This window comes from Equus asinus, chromosome 4 (assembly GCF_041296235.1).
Source record: "Equus asinus isolate D_3611 breed Donkey chromosome 4, EquAss-T2T_v2, whole genome shotgun sequence".
Classification (NCBI taxonomy): domain Eukaryota; kingdom Metazoa; phylum Chordata; class Mammalia; order Perissodactyla; family Equidae; genus Equus; species Equus asinus.
The window spans coordinates 24652519-24673634 of NC_091793.1; the positions used below are offsets into that span (position 1 = coordinate 24652519).

Below are 21116 nucleotides of genomic sequence, written 5' to 3' on the forward strand. Positions count from 1 at the left end.
TCGGCTCGCTCCCAAGAACGTCTGCATCCGTCCAAAGGGCATTGATCACCAAGGATGGGCCTCCTCGGGAGGGTCACCAGGACCCAAAGGCAGTGGTGCTGTCCCTGCCATCAGGGACGAGTCTAGAGAGAGACCTGATCAAAACGGGAGTGGGAGACACGGACACAGTAGCTGAGCGGTGGGCTGAGGCCCCTCCCCTGGCACCATGGGAGTAAAGCAGGGGGCAGTGGACTCTGCCAAGGAGGAGGCAGGAGGGCTTCTCAGAGGTGGAAGCAGCCAGCCCTGGTCATCTGGTGGTTAAGATTTGGTGCCTACTACTGCAACCCAGGTTCATTTCCTGTCAGCAACCACCCCACCCCTCTGTTGGTTGTTACTGTGGCAGCTGCGTGTTTCCACGATGCTGAAAGCTATGCCACTGGTATTTCAAGTACCAGCAGGGTCACCCATGGTGGACAGACTTCAGCGGAGCTTTTAGATGAGACGGACTAGGAAGAACACCTGGTCTCCCACTTCTGAAAAAATTGCCCATGAAAACCCTCTGAACAGCAGCGTAGCATCGTCTGATATAGTGCCTAAGGTGAGAGGATGGAGCAAAAAGATGGGGCAGGCTTCTGCTTTGCTGTCCACAGGGTCGCTAGGAGTAGGGTCCACTTCACAGCACCGACAACGAAAAAGAAGCCAGTCCTCCTGGCAGAAGCACCCACGTAAGCAAAGTCTAGAAGCCGCATGGGCATGGGGTTCAATGGGAGCAACCACAAGTACTCAGTGAGCATCTGGGGTGTGCTAATTGGTGGTGACACAAAGGTGCATAAGGCAGGCATTCTGGGAGTGTGGGGAGGGACAAGGGAGGAGGGGGCTGGGAACAAGCTTACTGGTTGGGGGAATAATTTGCTGAGGCTCCCACAGTCTGCCATAGCTGGTCTTCCTTCCAGAAGCGCAAAGCAGGAGGGCAGAGCCAAGAAGGACCTGGAATGTCAGGTCTGGGGTTACTCCTTTAAGGGGGTTGCAAAGAGGCCGGGAATAGCCAGGGTGGTGCCCGACGGTATGTTTGTTGCTCAAGAGCTGCTCAGAGGAGCTAGTTTCAGTTTCTCTTTTTAGTTCTGAAGTATATTTGGGCCCGGAGGATGTGTCTGGTTGTTGCACAGACACACAGCCTGTGACTGGATCTGCACAGCTAAGAACAACTGGATCTTGCTCTCACTCAGCCAGAGGAAGATTCCTTGGTAAGCTGGGGAGGGTAGGACCCCCGCCCAGCTCCCTATCCTCGCATCAACTAAGAAAAGGATCACTGTCACCATTTTGTAGATGAGGGGAAATCACAGCTCAGAGAGGTTCCATCATGGACCCAAGCTCACAGGGTGAGCAGCGGTAGAGCCCGGGTTTGAACCCGGTTCGTCTGACTGCTTCCTCCCACCTCCTGTGCCCCTGAGCAATGGAGAGGGAGGAAAACTGCTCGTAGGGTTCACAAACCTCCCTCCAGCTCAGCTCGGGTTCTGGACTCCCCAAGACACGAGCGGGTGACCCCAGAAAGAGGTGGGTGTCGGGGTGCTCAACCTTTGGGGAATTTGGAGGAGGCAGAGGGCATGGAGGTGGCAGGGGAGTGCGAGCCTCTGCTCCTGTGGCCTGGCTGCCCTGCGCTGCCCAGAGGGCTGCTGCTCAGGCTGATGAGCGGCAGACGGCTGCTTTCGAGATGCAGGGAATCCGAGTTGTTCCACCCACCGCGTCCCTGAGTGCCTGCTCAGTGCCAGGCCCTGTGGGGAAACTGAGGCCCTGAGAGGGGAGCACCGTACCTAGGGCCGCATGACGGGAGACCCTGCAGGGAGATGGCAGGGCTTTGTCCCCTCTGCCTGGCCCTGCGCTCAGGACTTGGGGGTGAGGGAGAAGGGAGAGGCGGTCCGGTGCGCCCCGCGTCAGAAAGGCGGCCCGGACGCAGGGCGTGAGGGGGCACGTTGCAGAACGCCAGCAGGGCTGTGATCTTAAATAAAAACCTACTGTAGACGCGTGAGTGTAACTTGGGAGTGGGAGCCTCGATCTCTGTGCTTATACAGGCAGATTCAGACCTAGAAAGCTTTGAACTATTAAAATTACATTTTCCCCTTAAATACCAGCGTCAGAAGGCTTGGTGTTGGCCTCTACCCTGCCCCCCAGGAGCTGTGTGACGCTGGATGGGTGTCACTGCCCTCGAATGATTTGTTCACGTCTCTGACCCATTTCTTAAAAATTGGCGTCAGTCTTTTCATGTTGATTTGTGGGGTCTCTTGTGTATTGTCACTGTTCTCCTTTTGTTGTGGGTGCTGCAAATACTGTCTCCTGGTCTCTTGTATTCTGACCTGGTTTATGGTGCCCTTTGCAATTTTTAATTTTTTTAAAAAATTATTTTATTGTGATCATATTTGTTTATAACATTGTGTATATTTCGGGGTACATTATTATATATCAATTTCTGTATAGATTTCATCTTGCTCACGACCAATAGTCCAGTCTTCATCCATCACTGTGCGTTTGTGCCCCTGTATCCCAAACCCCCTTCCCCTCTGGTAACCACTAATCTATTCTCCTTATCCATTTGTGTTTTTATCTTCCACATAGGAGTGAAATCATACAGTGTTGTCTCTCCCTGTCTGGTCTATTTCACTCAGCATAATAGCCTCAAGATCCATCCATGTTGTCACAAATGCCACGATTTTACTTTTTTATGACTGAGTAGTATTTCATTCTATATATATGGTACATCTTCTTAATCCACTCATCCATTGATGGGCACTTGGGTTGCTTCCACGTCTTGCCTATTGTGAATAATGCTGTAATGAACATAGGGGTGCATAAGTCTCTTTACATTGTTTTTTTTTTTCCTGTTTTTTTCTCCCCATATCCCCCCAGTACATAGTTGTATATTTTAGGTCCTTCTAGTTGTGGCATGTGGGACGCCACCTCAACGTGGCATAATGAGTGGTGCCATGTCCGCACCCAGGCTCCAAACCAGCGAAATCCTGGGCTGCTGAAGTGGAGCACACAAACTTAACCACTCAGCTACGGGGCCGGCCCCTGAATTGCTGATTTCGTGTTCTTTTGTAAATACCCAATAATGGGATAGCTGGATCATATGATATTTCTATTATTAATTTTTTGAGCAATCTCCATGCTGTTTTTCATAGTGGACGCACCAGTTTGTGTTTCCACCAGTACTGTGTGAGGGTTCCCTTTTCTCCACATCCTCTCCAACATTTATTATTTTTTTCTTGGTGATTATAGCCATTCGAACAGGTGTAAGGTGATATCTCATTGTAGTTTTGATTTGCATTTCCCTAATGATTAGTGATGTTGAACATCTTTTCACATGCTTATTGGTCATCTGTATATCTTCTTTGGAAAAATGTCCGTGCATATCCTCTCCCCTGTTTTTGCTTGAGGTGTTTGTTTTTTGTCATGAGTATTTTTCTCATGAGTTACAGGAGTTCTTTGTATATTTTGGAAATGAATCCCGTGTCAGATATATGATTTGCAAATATTTTCTCTCAGTTGGTGGATTGTCTTTTCATTTTGTTCCTGGTTTCCTTTGCTTTGTAGAAGCTCTTTAGTCTGATGTAGTCCCGTTTGTTTATTTTTTCCTTTGTTTCCCTTGCCTGAATAGGCATAGCATTCGAAAAAATGCTGCTAAGACCAATGTCAAAGAGGGTACTGCCTGTATTTTTTTCTAGGAGTTTTATGGTTTCAGTTCCATAGATATGTGGCTTTATTTCTGAGCTTTCAGTTCTGTCCCGTTGATCTGTGTGTCTGTTTTTGTATCAGTACCATGCTGTTTTGACCACTATAGCTTTGTAGTATATTTTGAAGTCAGGGATTGTGATGCCTCCAGCTTTGTTCTTTTTTCTTAGGATTGCTTTGGAGTAATTTTTAATTTTTAAGAGATCAAACTTTCCCTTTATGGCTTCTAGGATTTTGATTAGAAAGGGTCTTGTTTGGAAAGGTTTCCTTAACTCAGCATTATTATTTAACATTTCTTCCCGTACGTTTGTACTTTTTCTTTCTGGTTTACATTTCCATCATTTTGAGATTTATTTATTTATTTTTTTGTGGAATCTTTTGGTTTTTCCTTCTCCTCCTCCTCCCCATCCTTTCCAATGCAAGACATATTTAATGGGCACCTACTGCACTCAGAAAGGAAAAAGAGGTTTTTTTCTGCCTTCAAAGGAGCCTCCAGGGCAGTAAGGAAAGGACCGTACATCCCCTTGAAGCTCCTGGCAGCAGCTAGTGAGCCAGGGTGGGAGAGGCCGGAGGGAGCTGGAGGCCCGTCCAGAGCTGGGTGACGCCCCTGGGGGAGGGGAGTCGTTGGACTGTCCTGCTCAAGGCTGGGGTGTTATTCAGATTTTAGCTGGGAGCCATGTATTCTGCAATTCTCTCTTCCTCCTCACCTAAAAATATTATTGCTGGAGTAAGGAGCCAAGAAGAAATAAATGGAAGCTCCCAGAAATCTGATAGAACTGTGGAAGGTATATTGAATCAGGGAGGTAATTTACGTGAAATCTGAGTCATAGTCTAATTTGCTCTCCACCACAAAGAGCTGGTCGTTAAGATAAACAAGAAAAGCAAATAGAACTGCTCAACTTGAGTGAAATTGGGGGTTGTGCTGTGTTGTGGAGAGGCTGGTTGTTTTATGTCCAAGTAATGGCTCCCACCTCCAATTTTAGGCAGGCTGTGCCTGGGAGGTGGAGGGCACCCCTGGAGGCACTGGAGCAGGAGGTGTAGCGAGAACAGACAGGGCCCCTGCTGAGGTGCTCGGAGTTGAATGGAGGAGACAGACGGCTGAAGAACCTTAACACAAATAGAACTACAAGCAGGAAAGTGGAACATTCCAGGGGAGCCTGGAGAGGTATTGGGTGAAGCCAGCAGGAGCAGGCAGCTTTTGAGCTGGACCTCTAAGGAGAGGTCAACTTTCACCTGGTAAGGAAGGTGGGGAAAGGCATGCCAGGGGTGTTAGTGAACCAGGTTCGTTTTTGCCCGTTGCCCAGAAAGCCAAACACTGAGATGATGAGATTGCAGCAGAGAGAGGGTTTACTCACAAGACAGCCAAGTGAGGAAGCGAGAGAATGAGTCTCAAATCTGCTTCCTGAAAATAGGGACTCAGGGACATTTATGGGGTAGTGGGGCAAGGTGGTCTGAAATGTGGAGAGAGGTAGTTGGAGGTGAGGAGAGGTAAGGTAATTGATGATCTGCACAAGTGTAGTCAGACTTCATGCCTCTTCATAGGACCCATGCTCACAAAATAGTGGTGTTAGCATGATCTGAGGGTGGAGTTTTTAGCCTCTTGTCATCAAAAGGTCACTTATTGGACATGTTTGTGGGCCCAATTGATGGGTTGGTGGTCTCAACTGGCCTGAAGTGGACAAGGGGTTCTAATTCCTGAAAAACAGCTCAAACACCCATTACCATGGTGACCGAGGCTCCAGGGAGCTGTTATCCATAGGAACCTAGTGGGAGTCAGATAGCACATTGTCTAAACAGCACAGTTAATGATAAGTGTGTTAAACAGCTAAAAGCTAGAATCAGTAATTGCAAAAAGCAAAAAAACTTTAGTTCCTGGCTACTTAATCATGAATGGCTGTTTGCCAGTTTCAATCTCCCCATTCTTTGGTCATTCTTCATTCTTGAGGGATTCGGCATGAAGACCCATCTAGCGTCTTCCTGCTGTTTTGGGGTGTAGATCTGGGTGAGAGGAACGAAATTGTTTAGTGCACTCATTTGGAAATAGTCTCTTGTTCCTGGTTTCAGGTTGACATTTTGCAACATTAGAATTTTTGTACCTTGCTCAGCAGTTTTGGAACAACATCTAAAGGCACATTTTATAATCAAGTGTCCAAGCAGAAGGATAAGAAGAATAGACAACTCAAATTTAACAGTCCCTGAAAAATAGACCTGATCCCAGTGGGGCCTCCATCTGATCTCCAGGTGGGGCAGACATCTGATCTTAGTTCCTGACAGTCTTTTGTTTTACTGGATATGCATCAGAGACTGGAGCAACGCCCCATACCCTGATCTTTCAGTTGTCATTGATGATGGTTATCCACATAGACTCTCTGCCTGGGGTCATCACATTCCTAAGGAACTCAGAAGAGCAAAGGTATCAACTTATAGCAGCTGGGAGGGGCCATAAAATCTACAGAGCATATCTGGGTTAGTTAATCAGAGGTCATTCAAAGTTACAATATGGTTTCGTTTCTACAATATGGCTTCCCTTATGTCAACTTGTGTTGAGGAATCAGGGGGAGGGGGCAGCCTCAGCAAAGGCCTGGAGGCTGGTGTGATCAGAGGCAAGGAAACTGGGAGTCCTCGAGGGGCCTGGACCAAGGCCATGTGGAGGCCGGGAGCGTTAGGAAGACAGGAGTTGGGAGCAGTCAGTCAGGCCCTCCTGAGAGCTCTGGGCTAAGGAGCTTGACCTGGATCCTGTCTTAGTCCCTCCTTTCCTTTCTCTGCAGCCACGTGGAGGGAGATGCTCTGGTGGGAATCTCTGTCCTGCTGTGTCTGGAGAGCTCAGTGGAACTGACAGGGACGGGAGGGCTCCCTGCCTGGGCCATGCATCTGGGAGGGGCAGGCTTCCTCCAGGGTCCTCCCTTCTCCCAGCTGCAGCCCTTCTGGGAATTGAGCCATCAGCGGCTGGCCAAGGAGGACACCTGTGTACTAATCAGGCAGGTGGGAGCAATGTGAGCATCAACAGCCAGCTGAGGCCCAAGACAAGGGTCAGGGCCAGGCCGAGAATGGCAGAGAAGGACGGGAAGGATGAGCTCGAGGGCACAGACCCATTTACAAATGTTGGTGTCATCCAGGATCCAGCTCTTTCTACCTGCACACTCTTCCCTTGTCTCTCTGTGTTCGCTCTGGTCCTCGTGTCTCATGATCTCCATTGGCTGCACTGACTCCTGAGGTCATACATAATTCAAAGCAGAAGGAGGAGGAAGGGGCCAGCCAACTCTCCTCTCACACCTGCCCCTTATGGCTGGAAGCCCCCAAGACCCTCTCAGCTGACTCCCCCTTGTGTCTCAATGGCCAGGACTGGATCATGCAGTCACCCCTCACTGCAGAGGGGCCCAAAAATGCATACCTGATGTCCAGGCCCTAAGATGAGAGGCAGCTGGGTCCAGGGGGAGGCGAGTGGCTTTGGAGGAGGGTGGAATTGAAGGGGGGCTGGTGGGAAAAAGCATCAAAGGTGTTGGAAACCACTGTGTTGTTAAGATCAAGTTCAAGGGCCAACACTGTGGACAAGACGTTAAGTTCGCGCACTCCGTTTTGGCGGCCCAGGATGTCGCTGGCTTGGATCCTGGGTGTGGACATGGCACCACTCATCAGGCCATGCTGAGGCAGCATCCCATATAGCACAACCAGAGGCACTCACAACTAGAATATACAACTATGTACTGGGGGGCTTTCGGGAGAAGAAGAGAAAAAAATAAAGACCAAGTTCGAGAGCAAAGATCAGCAGCCAGAAATGGACCAGTGCCACGGAATGACCCAGCAACAGCAGTTTGGAAAGAGAAAGAAACCCACTTGAGGCCATCCCCACCTTTCCCCACCCTTAACCACTTCCTGGGCCTGCCCTGGTGACTCGACAGCCACATCTGTTTATTCTTTCCTCCTCACGCAGTAGAAACAACATACATGCACATCCATACTCAGTGTCCTCCAGCCTGAGGCCACCAGGGTCGCTCCCGCAGTGAACAAGTTGGGTTTATGACTCAAGGAGGAAGAACCACGGGCCTCGCAGTGGGAGGGTGTTAGAAAGAACCAACTCTAGGATTTGCGCCTTGGTTGGGAGAGTCTGGGAGGCTCAGAGGAAATGGGGCCCGCTCTAGATTGGGAGCTGCAGAAAGCGGGGCAATCCTGTCAATGGGCGTCTCAGTACTCTTGTCTCTAGAGAGGGGAGACCAGACCGAGGATAAAGCCATAATTGGCAAAGAAGAAACAGTCATTTTTTCAGCCAAGGGCAGGAGTGTCTGGTGTCTGTTGGGTGGCACAGAGACCTCGGTTTGTCTCTGCTCAGACAGAATTCGGAAGTGGCCTTACTCTGTCTCATTTTGTCCTGGTCTCAGAGTAGCCCTGTCTGAGGCTGGGACTCTGTGGGATTATTTATGTCTGATAGGAGAGTAGCGCCGCCTAGTTGTGAGAGCCAGGTCAGCCACCGAGTGTCAGGGGCTGTTCTTTTTTTCTTTCTCAATCCTTATAAACAGTCACATAAATAAATAGAAGGAAATGCCCATATATATTAAGAGTCTCCTTCTTATTAAAATCAATTAACAAATAAACATTCCCCATTATACTAACTCCTCTTTTCATTTCAACTTCCTTTTTTAAGCCTTTATATTTATCTTTTTTTGTATACTTTGTCTCAATTCTTCTCATTTGAATATTATTATGAACTCATGGCCTTTCATAGACTCAACCTGGCCAATGAAACATGATCATAATAGTCATTATCAATTATTAGTATGGTTCTGTGTAATCTTTTAGGACTTACCATTTGATCCTCCTTTGAGCACTGCTCTGAACATCCTTGAAAGCATCCTTGCCTCTGGAGTAGCAGACATTGCAGACCCGTGGAGTTCTAGCTTCCTTTGAGTGGAGAAAAGCCCATGGGCGCATGCGTGAGTGCGGAAGATGCTGCTAGAAAACACATCTGTTGAAGGTTAGAGTTCGCTCTGATTATTCTAGTTTAGCATACATTATCATCCCTGCTTCCCTTAGAGAATTAGTGTCGTCAACCACTCAGGTTTCTCCTGCACTGACAGCTGTCACTCCAGGAGTCAGGCTTATTTCTTACTGGCACTTGATCCAACTGCTTCCATCATCTTTAATGTGGTTGCACCAGAAACCAACCCCTTATTGTGGTTAGCAGTTACTAACTACTGCAAAGGGACTTCTGCTTTCTTAAAATTACAAAATAATCAAAGTAATAAGTGCATATGGTTAAAACAAATCGGTTAGTACAGTGGACTCTGCTCACCCCCTTCCTAGTTAAAAGCAATTGGTTTTAATTTATAGCTTCTTCTTTGGGTTGTTAATCAGTATCTTTAAATAATACTCTTACACTGGGAGATGGAATAGTGTGCAAGTGTGTGCTCTGGAGAAAGGAAGCCTGGATTTGAATTCTGGCTCTGGCACTAGCTGGGTGCTTTGGGTAAATTACTTAACCTCTCTGAGCTTCCGTTTCCTTTCTTTCAGAGTTGCCATGAGAACTAAAAATGAGGTACTGCATACCAAGCACTTAGAACAGTGATTGGTACAAAGCAAGTGGGCGTCAACCACAATAGCTGACAAATATTAGCTGTTGCATTGTTCTTTTTTTGATTTTTGAAATTTGGTATTATTTATTTACTTCTGACCAGGATAGATAAGGATTTCACATATTTCTATACTTTTCCTTATACCCCATCCCCACCTTCTCCTGATATCATTTTATCACTTATTTTGTACCCTGTATTAGAAACCTTTGTAGTTGTAGGTAATTACTCACAGCTTCATTTCTTATGCCCCAGCTGCAGCCAGCATTTCCTGGCTCCCCACGTCGTGAAATGAGGCTGGTAATTCTTCTCCTCGCTCAGAGCCTCACCTCCCAACTTCCACTGTTGTGCTTTAATTCATAGATTGATTGGCAACAAGTGTATTTCGTTATTATATTTAAATACTCTGTTTTGTTTTAAAAGTTAAAAATCAAACAAGGGTGTTTCTATTTTTGTGATATTTTAAACATTGTTACTGTGGAGCTCACCCCTACCTACAGCTGCAGTGCTTCTTGCCCAGCTTCAGTTTGCCCTGATGTTTCTATTTGCCTTTGTTTTACCCCTTTCGCTGTTTGCCTTCAACATTTCCTGTTTCTTTTAAACTGTGCATCATGTGAGGAATTATATCAGGTTTCCTTTCCCCAGAGAACCTTCACTTCTTATTCCAATTGGACTGGCTGCTCTCCGGGGCTGCTGCCTGCCTGCTGTAATCCTGGGATTCCCTTCTCTTTGGGCTGATTTTCCTGATTCCTGGAATCTCTCCCTCAGTGATCCTTCACCCCACCCCATAAATACACACACACACTTTTATTTTGTTTGTTTGTTGCTGCATCTCATTCTCAAGTAACTTTCTAAGGAATGATTGTGGATGGTAACTTTTCTATTCCCCATTTAGCTCCATTTCTTCTCTTATCCTTTTATTTTCTGGAAGCCTTCCTTAACTTTCTTTCCCAACCTTTCTTTAGGATTCTTTATTTTGCCAACCACCTGTTAATTCCCAAGGTCTCTTTTTTTGTTCTATTATTGTTTTCCCCTTTCAGTGCATCTTGTTCTCATTTTGTGAATAAAATACCTTTCTAATCTCTCTAAAGAAAAGGGTCCACATTTTTAAAAATTATTTTCTGTTTTCAAAATTATCTTCTGATGTCATTCCAAAATTTTCTTCTGGTGTCGTTTGTTGCTTATCTTTGTCACCCTTTTCCACGCTGTTGTCTTTCATGTGTGTCTGATGCTAGACGCCCATTCGTATTGAAGAGGGAGGGAGGGTGATGGCAGGCTTCCCTGTGGGATGACGGGATGAGGCCACTAAATGCTGAAATACAGAGATACTTTTTCCAGTCTTTCTGTCCTGATGTTCCTCTCTGGCATAGACCTAAGGCTGCTGTGAATGTCGGATGGGCTGAGGGGCTGGTGGACTCGCCCCCGCTTTCCCCCTGGGCCTCCCTCCCATCTTCAGCCTCCCTCTCTGGGGCTCTGGCTAGCAGGCCATTCTTCTTGCCTACGTGCCCTCTCTCTGCTTCTCCGACAGCAGCTCCCTCCACTCCTCTTTACTCAGCATCACTTTCCCCATCCAGTCAGTCTTCAAACATCTGCTGAAGTCTCTGGTCTCCTGTTGACCCCATTCCCAGTTCTCATGGTGGCAGAGCAAGGAGAGGCGGTGTGCAGGTTCTTGAGTCTAGCAGGCGCATTTGAACCTTGACCCCAGGCTACCACTTACCAGATTTCTGACCTTGGGCAAGTCACGTAACAGCTGTGCCTCCTTTCCTTATCTGTAAACGGGGATAGAAATGGTACACACCTTCACGGTTATCAGAAGAATATGAGTTATCATTTGTAAAGACTTCAAGCGATTCCTGGTGCAGAGCAAAGTCCACAAATGTCAGCAGCTCCTGTCGTTAGCTATTGTTGTACTGATAAGGACCTTCACTATCAGGCTCAGGGGCTCAGGCTCAGGGGGCTGGATGATAGGTGCTCTTTGACCTCTTAAAATAGTGCCTAAAAAATCAACACGAGCTGTCTTTCCTCATCTCCCAAAGCGAGATAATCACAAGCAGAATTGAAAGAAATTCTATATAAACATCTGTTTTTTTCAAAAGACTACTGAGACCTCCTAAGACTGAAATGACGGACACCTTCACATTTGTGAGCGTGAATGTAACCTGATATAATTTGTTTGTGTAACAGTTGGTGTTCCAGGTATGAAAAAACGTTTATGTGTTGATACTTTCAGACCCAGTTATTCTATTTCTAGAAATATCTTAAGGAAACAGTCTCAAATGCAGGCAAAGTTTTATGCGAGGAGGCTGTTCTTTGCACTGTTATTTACATGAAGAATTAGAAACAAGCTAAGGTCCAGGGATTAAGGAGGACAGCAGACTGGCCCGGGCACCATCGGGAGGGCTCCGCGGTGCACAGCAGGGCTGCAGGGAGGGGCCAGCGCCCCGCAGGACCCCAGGCCCTTATGGGATGGAGGATCTCACAGAAGCACAGAGAATTCAGGCTTCAGAAAACTCCAGCACCAGGAAGTTTATCAAGACAGACACTGGTGCATGGGGTGCAGACATCACTCTGGACTGAGAAGGGTTATTTACAAATAAAGGTATACACACGAGCAAGGATCTTTGTGTGTTAAAAGGAGTAGAGCATAGTTGTCTCCAACATGGGATTTGGATCAGAAAGTCTTGGTTAAGCCCTGGCTCTAGCACTGTTGTGAAAACTTGGGCTAACCTGAGTTTAGGTGAAACCTAAACTTTGTGATGGTTTCCTCCACTTTAAAACGGGAGCCGCAATAGCGCCCACCGCATGGAGTGGGGGTGAGTGTCCACTGAGGGAGCACGTAGGAGCCCTGCACGTCACAGGCACGCGATCAGTACTAGCCATTATCCATTAGGAAACGCAATTGTTCCCAAGCTCAGGTAATTTCCAGAACATTCCTTCCCATGTTTTCTTCTGTGTTTGGTTTTATTGCTTCTATAACTTCTCAGACAGTCGTCTCCTCTCTGATCATCTTCTCCTAGTGCCCCCAAAGGACGACAGGACTCTGACTTTTCTCGGGAATAAGCTGAAGTGAGGTGAGTACTTTTCCTTCAACAGCAGGGAGCAGAGCCCAGGAGACAGAGACACACTTTGGGTTAAGTGCATTCTGGCATTTGCGGCCATCCCAGAGGGAACACCTGGAGACCTGGCCACTCGCTGCTCCCTGTTGCCACAGCTGCCCCACATTTGACCCCACAATTTATTTTCTCTTCCCCAAGGGTGAAGCCACACCTCCTTCCAACCTGGACGCAGACTGGCGAGCTCTCAGGGAGAACTCTGAGATCCTGCAGGTGACACCATGACCTCAGATGCCCGTGGGGTCTGCCCAGGTAGTCACTTCCTCTTCTCTGCTGGTTCCTACTCGCGACCTAGAATTGAGGGTGGCGCTTCCAGGCTGAGTTAACCTACAGAGGAATCAAGAAGGGGGTTGATCAGTGTCCTTGAGCCCCTCCAAGGGGAGTCCCCCTGGAGGTCTATAGGGACGTCTCCTTCAAGGTCCTCTTCTCAGGGTGCCATGGCCCTGGGGCCCACTTTCTCCCTCCCATGCTGCCCATCAAGTGACTCAGAGTGAGGCCAGGACAGCCCACAGGGAGGTGGGGGACAGCCGAGGGGAGAGGAGAGTTGATGTCCCATGGTGGGGTGGGGAGAGGAGGTGACCTGCAACTCTGGAAGCCTCTCCTGCCTTCCTGCCACATCCAGCCTCCCGCTCTGCTCTGGCTGATCCTAGGGGATTACCAACGGGGGCGTTCCCTTCAAGTCTTGTCCTGTTGTCAGCCTGACTGCTTTGTGAGGGTCAGCAGACCACTGAACTGGACCCAAGTCTGGCCTTTGCCATCTCCCAGCTGTGTGACCTGAAGCCCCTTACCTAACCTCACCTGTAAAATGAGAATATTTCCTTGTGTTGTTATGAGGATCAAATATAATGTGAGTATGTGGCCTGGGCCAGTGCCTGCCACATAGTAGGCCCTCCCAAAGGGTTGATGCTGTCCTCTCTACCTGGGTCCTTTTAGTTCCAGGTGGAAACTGCCCCCCCCAACAGCAACCTCTGCCCTGGTGGCTGTGTCAGGGCACCTGCCCTGTGGCCCCATTTATAAGCACCTGCTTCCCAGGTGTGACTGCCTCGGGCAGGTGCTGATTTACTGATCCCCAATACCCCTCCTGAGACCCAGCTCTCAGTTACTCCCTCCACCACCCTAATCAATACATCCACCAATTTAGTGCTGGGGGGTCCCTCCATCTCTGCTCTGCTTTCCTCCCTCCTTTTAGTGAAGCAGGAAAGAGAAACAGTGAAACAACCCTCCACCCACCCACATCGACACTCAGATTCCTTAAGTCCTGTTTTCTCAGAACTGCTTATCCATGCCCCTGTCGCTGCATTGCCATGGTAACCAAAGTTCTTTCCTTAGTCAGCTTGAAGGACATGGAGGGGGACAGACCAGAAGCCAGGAGCTCCCCAGCAGGCCCTGGGATCCTGGACGGAGGGCTCGGGCTGGTGGATTCCTGAGGATAAACTCTCCCTGGGGAACAAGAGCATCTCGTGGTTGACAAATGGGCTAGCCTGGGCTCCGAGGGGCCCATGGGGAGGTGTGTCCCCTGACACAAGCCTGGGGGAGGAGTGATGCAGATTGAGCACAAGGATCCAGCAGGGTCCAGCCCCTGCCCACCCAAGGAGCCCCCTCCATCGCCTGTCTGGGAGCGGCGTGATCAGCAGGAGGAAGCCTCTGTGCACAGGAGTTTCACTCAATAGTCTGTAGTCTGGAACATTGCTTTTAAATTGAAAAAATAAAAATCCACAGATGTACTATATGGTAGAATGCAGAAATCACAGGAATTTTTAAAATACAAGGAGGATTCAAAGTCACATCAATGAAATGTCTGACTTTGGCCTAGGATTCAGCTCTGGACCTTCCTGCTGGCTTTGGGCATCACTTATCTTATCTGAGTTTGCTTTCTTCTTCCGTGAAGTAAGAATAATGCCTCTTTGTGTGTATAAAGCGGGAAGCACGTTTTATATCAGGTCCCAGTGCACACACGTATATTCTACTCTCAGTCTCTTATCTGCATTCCAGAATCTCCAAATCCATGAAAATCGCACATTTTTGGGAGCTCATTTGGGCAGTGATCTTGCCTCGTGCTGACCTGAGACCGTTTATAGTTGTGACATTATTGATCCTGTAGGGGAGGAAGACATTTCCTCTACCTTCTCTGGGTTCGTCTGGCCAGAGAATGAATTAAATTCACATGAGACAGAATAGCAAGAGAAAATTAAACAAAGCTTTATAACATGTATACATGGGAGAGGCTCAGGCAAGCCGCGCAACTTGCCAAAATGGCTGAAGCCCCCACCTTAAATATCATATTCAGCTAAAGACAAAGGATGTTGGGGTGGGGGGAGTCAGTTACAGGAGGTTACCAGAAACAGGAATAAGATTATTATGCAGATTTAAGTCCTTGCCTTTCCCATTGATTAAGAGTTTCTAGAGAGAAAGTCATCCCCTTTCTTCTTCCTGGTACAGAGAGGGAGGCACCTTTATAGATAGAGCTTTGCCTTACAAATGTAAATGTCTCCTAACAAAGGGCAAGCAAGTTCCACCCCTCAGAGCCTCCTTCCCTGTCCCAGTTTATCAAAAGCAACCAGCCCAATAATCCTCTCGCCAAAGAGATATATCTTGGTGTGGCCAAGACCTGTCCCCCCACAATCCTGTTTAATGTGAATATTCATTTGTTTCACTGTCGAAACAAGAATGTGTTTGCTGCCCAATGGTAAGTAATATACCCCATATGCCCTGTGTTCTTGTGCTAAGAGATTAAAAGTTCTTAGTTCCTACGCATATCTAGATCCCAGGAATTAGATAATTAGTTCTGGAGGCTGGAGTCCAAGATCAAGGTGCTGGCAGGTTGGTTTCTGGTGAGGACTGTCTTCCTGGCTTGTAGACGGCTGCCATCTTGCTCTGTCCTCACCTGGCTTTTCCTCTGTGTGCTGAGAGAGATCTTTGGCATCTCTTCCTCCTCTTATAAGGACACCAGTCTTATCAGCTTCGGGCCCCATACTTATGACCTCCTTTTACCTCAATCACCTCCTTCAAGGACCTGTCTTCAAATCCAGCCACATTGTGGGATCAGGGCTTCAACACAGGAATTTTGAGAGGACACGGTTCAGTCCATAGCACCAGGTGACTCCATCAAAAGTACCCCAGGTGGCAGCTGATCGGGAACATTAAAATTTAAAGACAGTATACTTGATAGCGTTTATGCTCTACCACAATTTCTTCTAATCTTATTCTTTTTTCTTTCCATCTAGACAGCAATAGCTTTCTTGAGGCTGCCATGGAGTATTTCTGGAAAACAGTGAGCAGAGAGGAACTGCAGCTCTTGCTGACTGATGGTGAAGCCTGGGAGAGATTTGTGGCTGAGGCTGATTTGTCAAGGTGACCTCCACGGGGTGCCCCAGGAACATCACCCAGGCCTTCCCCAGGGCTAGTTTCCTCCTGGTAGGCACACCTCCTCCAGGCAGTCTCCTGTGGTTGGGGTTGAGCATGTCCCTGCTCAACAATCCGTGAGCAATAGTTCCTCCCCGTCATCAGCTGACAGTGAATGGCCTCGGGTTGAGAAGAGATGAAACCCACAGGGGGCAGGTTATGTGACCTTGGGCAAGTTCCTTAACTACTCTCTGCCTTAGTTTCTTCAATTTGCCTTAGTTTGTTCAATTTGATTGTGAGGAAAATAAGATAATGCATGTAAAGTGTTTAGCATAATGGCTGGGACACAGTAGATGCTTAATTTATATAAACTTTTAAAAAGATTGCTGGGAGAGACAAGGGCTAAGTGTCTTCTTCCAGGAGATGAGAGCCAAGTGGGACTTCCTTGGGACAAGTCTGAAAAATCCTGACACAATGATTTTGTGCCCGTGGGGATTCTGGCTAGAGACCTTTCTCTCTCTGTCTAAGGAACTGGGCAAACATATCACCATCCTGCTGGCTCATAGGCAGGGAGGCTGCAGTGCAGCTGGCCTGAGCTGGGCTGGATCCTGACTCTCTCTGCCCAGCCCTGGGGCTTTGGGCTCATGTCTTGGAGTCTCAGATTTGTCATCTGTTCGGTGGGACCAGCAGTTCAATCTGATGGGAGTGTGTTGAAGGCCTTAGAGTGAACTGCAGGGTCAAAGGTGGGGACCCAGTGCAGTCGTCCTGTCCAGAGGCCCAGGGTGGCCTGGACCAGGGTCAGAGCTGGGCTCAGCATGGAACCGGGTAGGTCCAGGTTGGAGGACTAGCAGGAAGGCTTAGGCATCAGGGTGGGACTAGAGTGAGGGGACTGAGGCTCTTAGGGCACAAACTTGAGGAGGCTGTGGACGTACTGGAGGTCCCGTGAGTGGGAGAGGGGACATTTCTTCCCTCCCTGATGTGATCCCCTCGCTGCTGGGCACAGAGGGCCCTGGGGGATTGTTTCCTCCACGCCCTACCTGGGAGCTGGGAGGTTCTCCACTGCCATTTAGGACTCCCTTTGGGACCGCAGAGCAGCCCCTGACTAGTAGGAAGACAGTGTGGCTTAGTGACAACTCCCAACATCACAATGGGTGGCTGGCAATTTTGTGTGACTGGGGGACACTGAGGAGGCTCGCAAGTCCCCGCCAAAGAGGAAAGTATTTCCTCCACTAGCCTGTCCCAGTGCAGGTCTCTTCAGTCTTAGTGAGTCATCCAGATGGTTCTTAAAGTCTCCTGAGTCTCTTAGAGGTTTTGTAAAGTGGCACATGGCCTTGGTGCGCATGCATGTGAAGCTGTCACCAGCCTAGGTGTGAGCTGGATTGATGACACCTGAGAGGTCGAGGGTGCTGGATGGTGGGTCAGGAGTCAGGCAAGTGGGCTGGAGAGTCTGAGGGGAAGCAGGGTTACCAGCAGATTTCCTGCTTCCCACTCAGCTGGGGCAGTGGCTGGACCCAGTGACCTTCAGCTGGGAAGGTCAAAGGGCATCAGGCTTCCAGGAGAGCAGATGTCAGGCAAGATGATCAGCAAGGTCCCTTCTAGGTCTGAGGTTTTGGGTTTTTTTAAAAATCTAAGTACGCAGAATTAGCCAAACTGCAAAGTCTGAAGGCACAGTCCTCATGACCGCCCTTACTTTGGACACCAACTGCAAATTTGGGGGGTTCCCAAACCCACCCTCAGATTCAGTAATTCCCTAGAAGGATGCATAGAGCTCACTGAAAACTGTTGTACTCATGTTACGCTTTGTTACAGGGAAGGGACACGGGGTACAGTCAGCCAAAGGGAGAGACGCATAGCGCAGAGACTGGGAGGGTTTCAAACATGAAGCTTTCGTTGTCCTCAGGATGTGTGACTCCTGTATTCACTGTGTGACAGTGCACATGGAGCATTGCCAACCAGGGAGGCTCCCCGTGTTAAATAAAAAACATTATCCAGACACTTGTTCAAATCGTATGGAAGACTTAGGACTATAGCAACATATGTCAAGACTATCACAATAAAGGAGAGACTGGGCTCAACTCTGAGTTCAGCAGAGACAGCTGGGGCTTTATAGCCAATGCACAGAATGAGTGAGTCGATGGATGGAAAATTCCTAAGAGGAGACAGTGAGGGTAGGGCGAGTCTTGCTAAAGGCAGGTCAAGGACTTACTCATCAAAGGTAAGGGGTGAGGAACGTGATCAGATATCAACAGTGGGGAGATTCTCTCTAAACTGACTTAGCAGAATTCTTCCTACACCTGGGAGCTACAGCCGGGGAGGACAGGACAGGCAAGGTTGAGGCTGAGGTCTACTTGAGAAAAGGGCTCAGAAGAGCCTGCCTGAGGTTTGCTCATGAAGAGAATCTTTGTCAACCCGAGCCTCAGTGTACAGAGTCTTTATTGGGACTTGATGACATGCTGCCGCCATGGCTGACCTGAGGTCTCCAGCCCCTCCTGGAGGTCAAACTAACGCCTTTAGTGTCCAGTTCCTCCAGAGGTCAGAACCACGTGACCCAAAGCCCCCATCATACATCACCTTGTCAGACTGTCCAGTGGCCAAAGACCCAAGCAAATGAAGATAGTCCTATCAGTCAGAACATTCTAGGGGCCAGAGATCACTTCCCCAAATTTTACATTTGTAAAATTCTTTTCCATTTGATGTATAGTAAAGGCTCTGTGATTTCTGCGGGAGAGATCTTATCAAGCCCGTTTTACAGAGAAGCAGACTGCCTTCTCAATCACTTGACTTTCATTGTTACAGGGAGGAGGCAGATGCGTTACGCGAGGGTCTGAATGAGATGAACACAGACATGGCCATGGAGGACAAGGTCATGATCCAAAAAGATCAGGAAAATACAAAGAAGTTTTTGGACAAGTTTCCTCAGGTGAAACGGGAGCTTGAGGAGCGCATCGGAAAGCTCCACGCACTTGCAGACAAGGTTGACAAGGTACACAGGGACTGCACCATCTCCAACGTGGTGGCCAACTCCACTGGCGCTGTGGCTGGTGTCCTGACTTTCCTTGGCCTGGCTCTGGCACCCGTGACAGCAGGGGTCAGTCTGGCACTCTCGGCAACTGGGATAGGGCTGGGAGCCGCAGCTGGTGTGACCACTGTGTCCACCAGCATCGTGGAATATTCAACCAACTCGTCAGCAAAAGCTGAAGCCAGTCGCCTGGTGTCATTTGACGTTGACAAAGGAGAGATTGTCAAGGAAATTCTATGTCACACTGCACCCTGTGTATTTTCCTTATCGAAGAATTTCATCAAAGTCGTGGAAAGTATTGGGAAGAACATCCGTGCACTCAAGGTGGCCAAAACCAAACCTCACTTGGTAGGCCATGCCAAGAGCCTCATGACTGTTGGGAGGATCTCAGTCAGAAGGGGCAAGCAGGTGAAGAAAGCTTTTGGAGGTACTGCTCTGGCAATGACCAAAGGAGCCCGGGCCATGGGTATGGCCACCACAGGTGTTTTCCTTCTGGTGGATGTGATCAGCCTTGTCCAAGATTCAGTGCATTTGCATAAAGGGGCAAAGGCAAAGTCAGCTGAAGAGCTGAGGCAGGAGGCTCGGGAGCTGGAGAGGAAGTTGGAGGAGCTCACCCAGATCCATGACATGCTGCAACAGGGCCTCATTCTATGGCCCACAGAGTAATGCAGGGAGCACAGACATGTGCGGGACAAAGGCATGCAAGTACCTTGTTAGCAGGGGGGAAAAGAGGGTGAGATAAAATTTACGACAATGGGTATTAAGGAGTTTGGCATTTCTGTCGCTGAACACAGCAGGGAGGGGTTAATGCAAATGTCAGGTGAGTGGAAGAGAAGGAAGGAATGTGGAGCCTGGAATAAGGGAGGAGAGGGGATTGGAAGTGAGAGGAACGGGGAGAAACAATTTATTTTGGACTAAAGAAGACACTGGGGGCATGGATAGAGAAGTGTGGAAGAACAAGCAATGAGAAGGCTGGGAAAACTACAGAGTTGAAAGCAGTACAAAGCTAGAGCGTTAGAATTGTTGGAATATGGAGAAGTAGCCTGGCTCCTCTATTGACCCCCCTCGTGCTTTGACGTCCCAGCAAGAATGCAGTCTTTGCCTGGTGGTGGTCTTTAGCTCTACTTTTTCAAGATCAACTCAGCTTTGTCTTCCAGCAGGTTCATCTTAGTTAGGCAATGACTTCTTGATGATGATGATTGTGGTGATGATGATGATGGCAGCTGTGGTGGTGATGACAGCAGAGTAGGTGGAACATTTGGCAAATCACTGGTGCTCTTTGGGGCCAGGGTGTGCTGAGAGAGCAATGAAGTCCCAGTGTAATTGCAGATGCTTTTTTGAAACAGTGGTTGGTTTGAAAAAGTATAGAAAAGTGAAACCAGACGCAAGCATCAAGTCAAAGAACCTTGTGTTGTGTCAAGATCAACCAACTTGGAGTCAAGAGACGCAGCTTTTCTGAGCCTCAGTTTCCTCATCAGTGGTGGGGGGGCGTTGCTGGACAAGATCATATTTCACATCAGTCTGGTGTTCAATAGACGGGATGAATAAATATGGACTGATACACTGAGCCTTTGTTGTGCTGATCAACACATTCATCTGGCCTCTGGATGCTTGACTTCCCTTCCCCATGAGCCTGTCTTCCAGGATCTCAGGGAGCAAGTCCGCCATTGCTCCTCCTGCTCGCTCACTGGGCTCCCACCCTTCTATTTGGTTCCTTCCCTCAGACCTCAGTGCCCTGTGGGCCCCACTGGAACACCTTGGGGAAGCTTGTGCACATTTGGCTTGGGCCGAGCACAAGCATGCTCCTTACCCAGTAGCTGGGACCCAGGACTGACATGTGGCACATGAAGCTGATTAGGATCAGAAGGGCCTCTGTGCAGGTGTGAGAGATGGTCAGAGATAAATAGAGGGACAGAGAGAGATAGCCGGACAGCAAACAGCCTCACTGGAGCTACCCTTACATTTCACCCAGACTCCAGCAAGAGCTTCCAGAAAGGTCTCCTTGTGTTTACTCTCGTTGCTCTGCTCCTGCTCCCTGTACACTGGGCCAGAATGGCCCTGAAGAATATAGATCTTATCCAGCACCTGCTTCCAAACCTTCAATGGCTACCCATTACTCTTTGCACAAAAGCCTAAAGGCTCCATGCAGCCTAAAGTAGACTTGGGTCCCCTGAAGGCAGAGCCGGAGGAAAGGCTCTCTCGCAGAGGGTTTGTGTGGGAAGTGGTCCCCAGGAGCAGGACTGAGGGATCTGGGAAGGGGGCAAAGAAGGAGGAAAAGTCAAACCAAAGACATGTTCCTGACATGGTCAAGCATGTGGGCAATTGAGTCTGCCAGGACCTTCTGAGGAGCCTTTCTGGAATGGCCTCAGAATC

General features: G+C 48.6%; 1 protein-coding gene across 8 annotated transcripts; it reads left to right on the plus strand.

Annotated features, from left to right (window-relative positions):
• Nucleotides 1-356: 356 nt before the first annotated feature.
• Nucleotides 357-20310, plus strand: LOC106837564 (apolipoprotein L3-like). 8 transcript variants are annotated; one of them, XM_070506954.1, is made up of 6 exons: nucleotides 360-577; nucleotides 1099-1223; nucleotides 12287-12340; nucleotides 12524-12634; nucleotides 15607-15733; nucleotides 18521-20310. In XM_070506954.1, the coding sequence occupies exons 4-6, from the start codon at nucleotides 12604-12606 to the stop codon at nucleotides 19407-19409; spliced, it is 1047 nt and encodes a 348-aa protein (XP_070363055.1). In that variant the 5' UTR covers nucleotides 360-577; nucleotides 1099-1223; nucleotides 12287-12340; nucleotides 12524-12603; the 3' UTR covers nucleotides 19410-20310. The 8 variants fall into 8 exon arrangements, with proteins under 8 accessions (XP_070363050.1, XP_070363055.1, XP_070363052.1 ...); XM_070506951.1 differs by lacking the exon at nucleotides 12287-12340 and adding an exon at nucleotides 8500-8674 and having other exon boundaries at nucleotides 381-577; XM_070506949.1 differs by lacking the exon at nucleotides 12287-12340 and having other exon boundaries at nucleotides 357-577.
• The last annotated feature ends 806 nt before the right edge of the window (nucleotides 20311-21116 follow it).

What these genes read in the sequence shown, in the direction of transcription:
- LOC106837564 (XM_070506949.1), top strand. Translation starts at nt 12,604, where the DNA reads ATGACCTCAGATGCCCGTGGGGTCTGCCCAG. An exon ending in TGCCCGTGGGGTCTGCCCAG is followed by an intron (nt 12,635 to 15,606) that starts GTAGTCACTTCC and finishes CTTTCCATCTAG; the next exon opens with ACAGCAATAGCTTTCTTGAG. An exon ending in GCTGAGGCTGATTTGTCAAG is followed by an intron (nt 15,734 to 18,520) that starts GTGACCTCCACG and finishes TCATTGTTACAG; the next exon opens with GGAGGAGGCAGATGCGTTAC.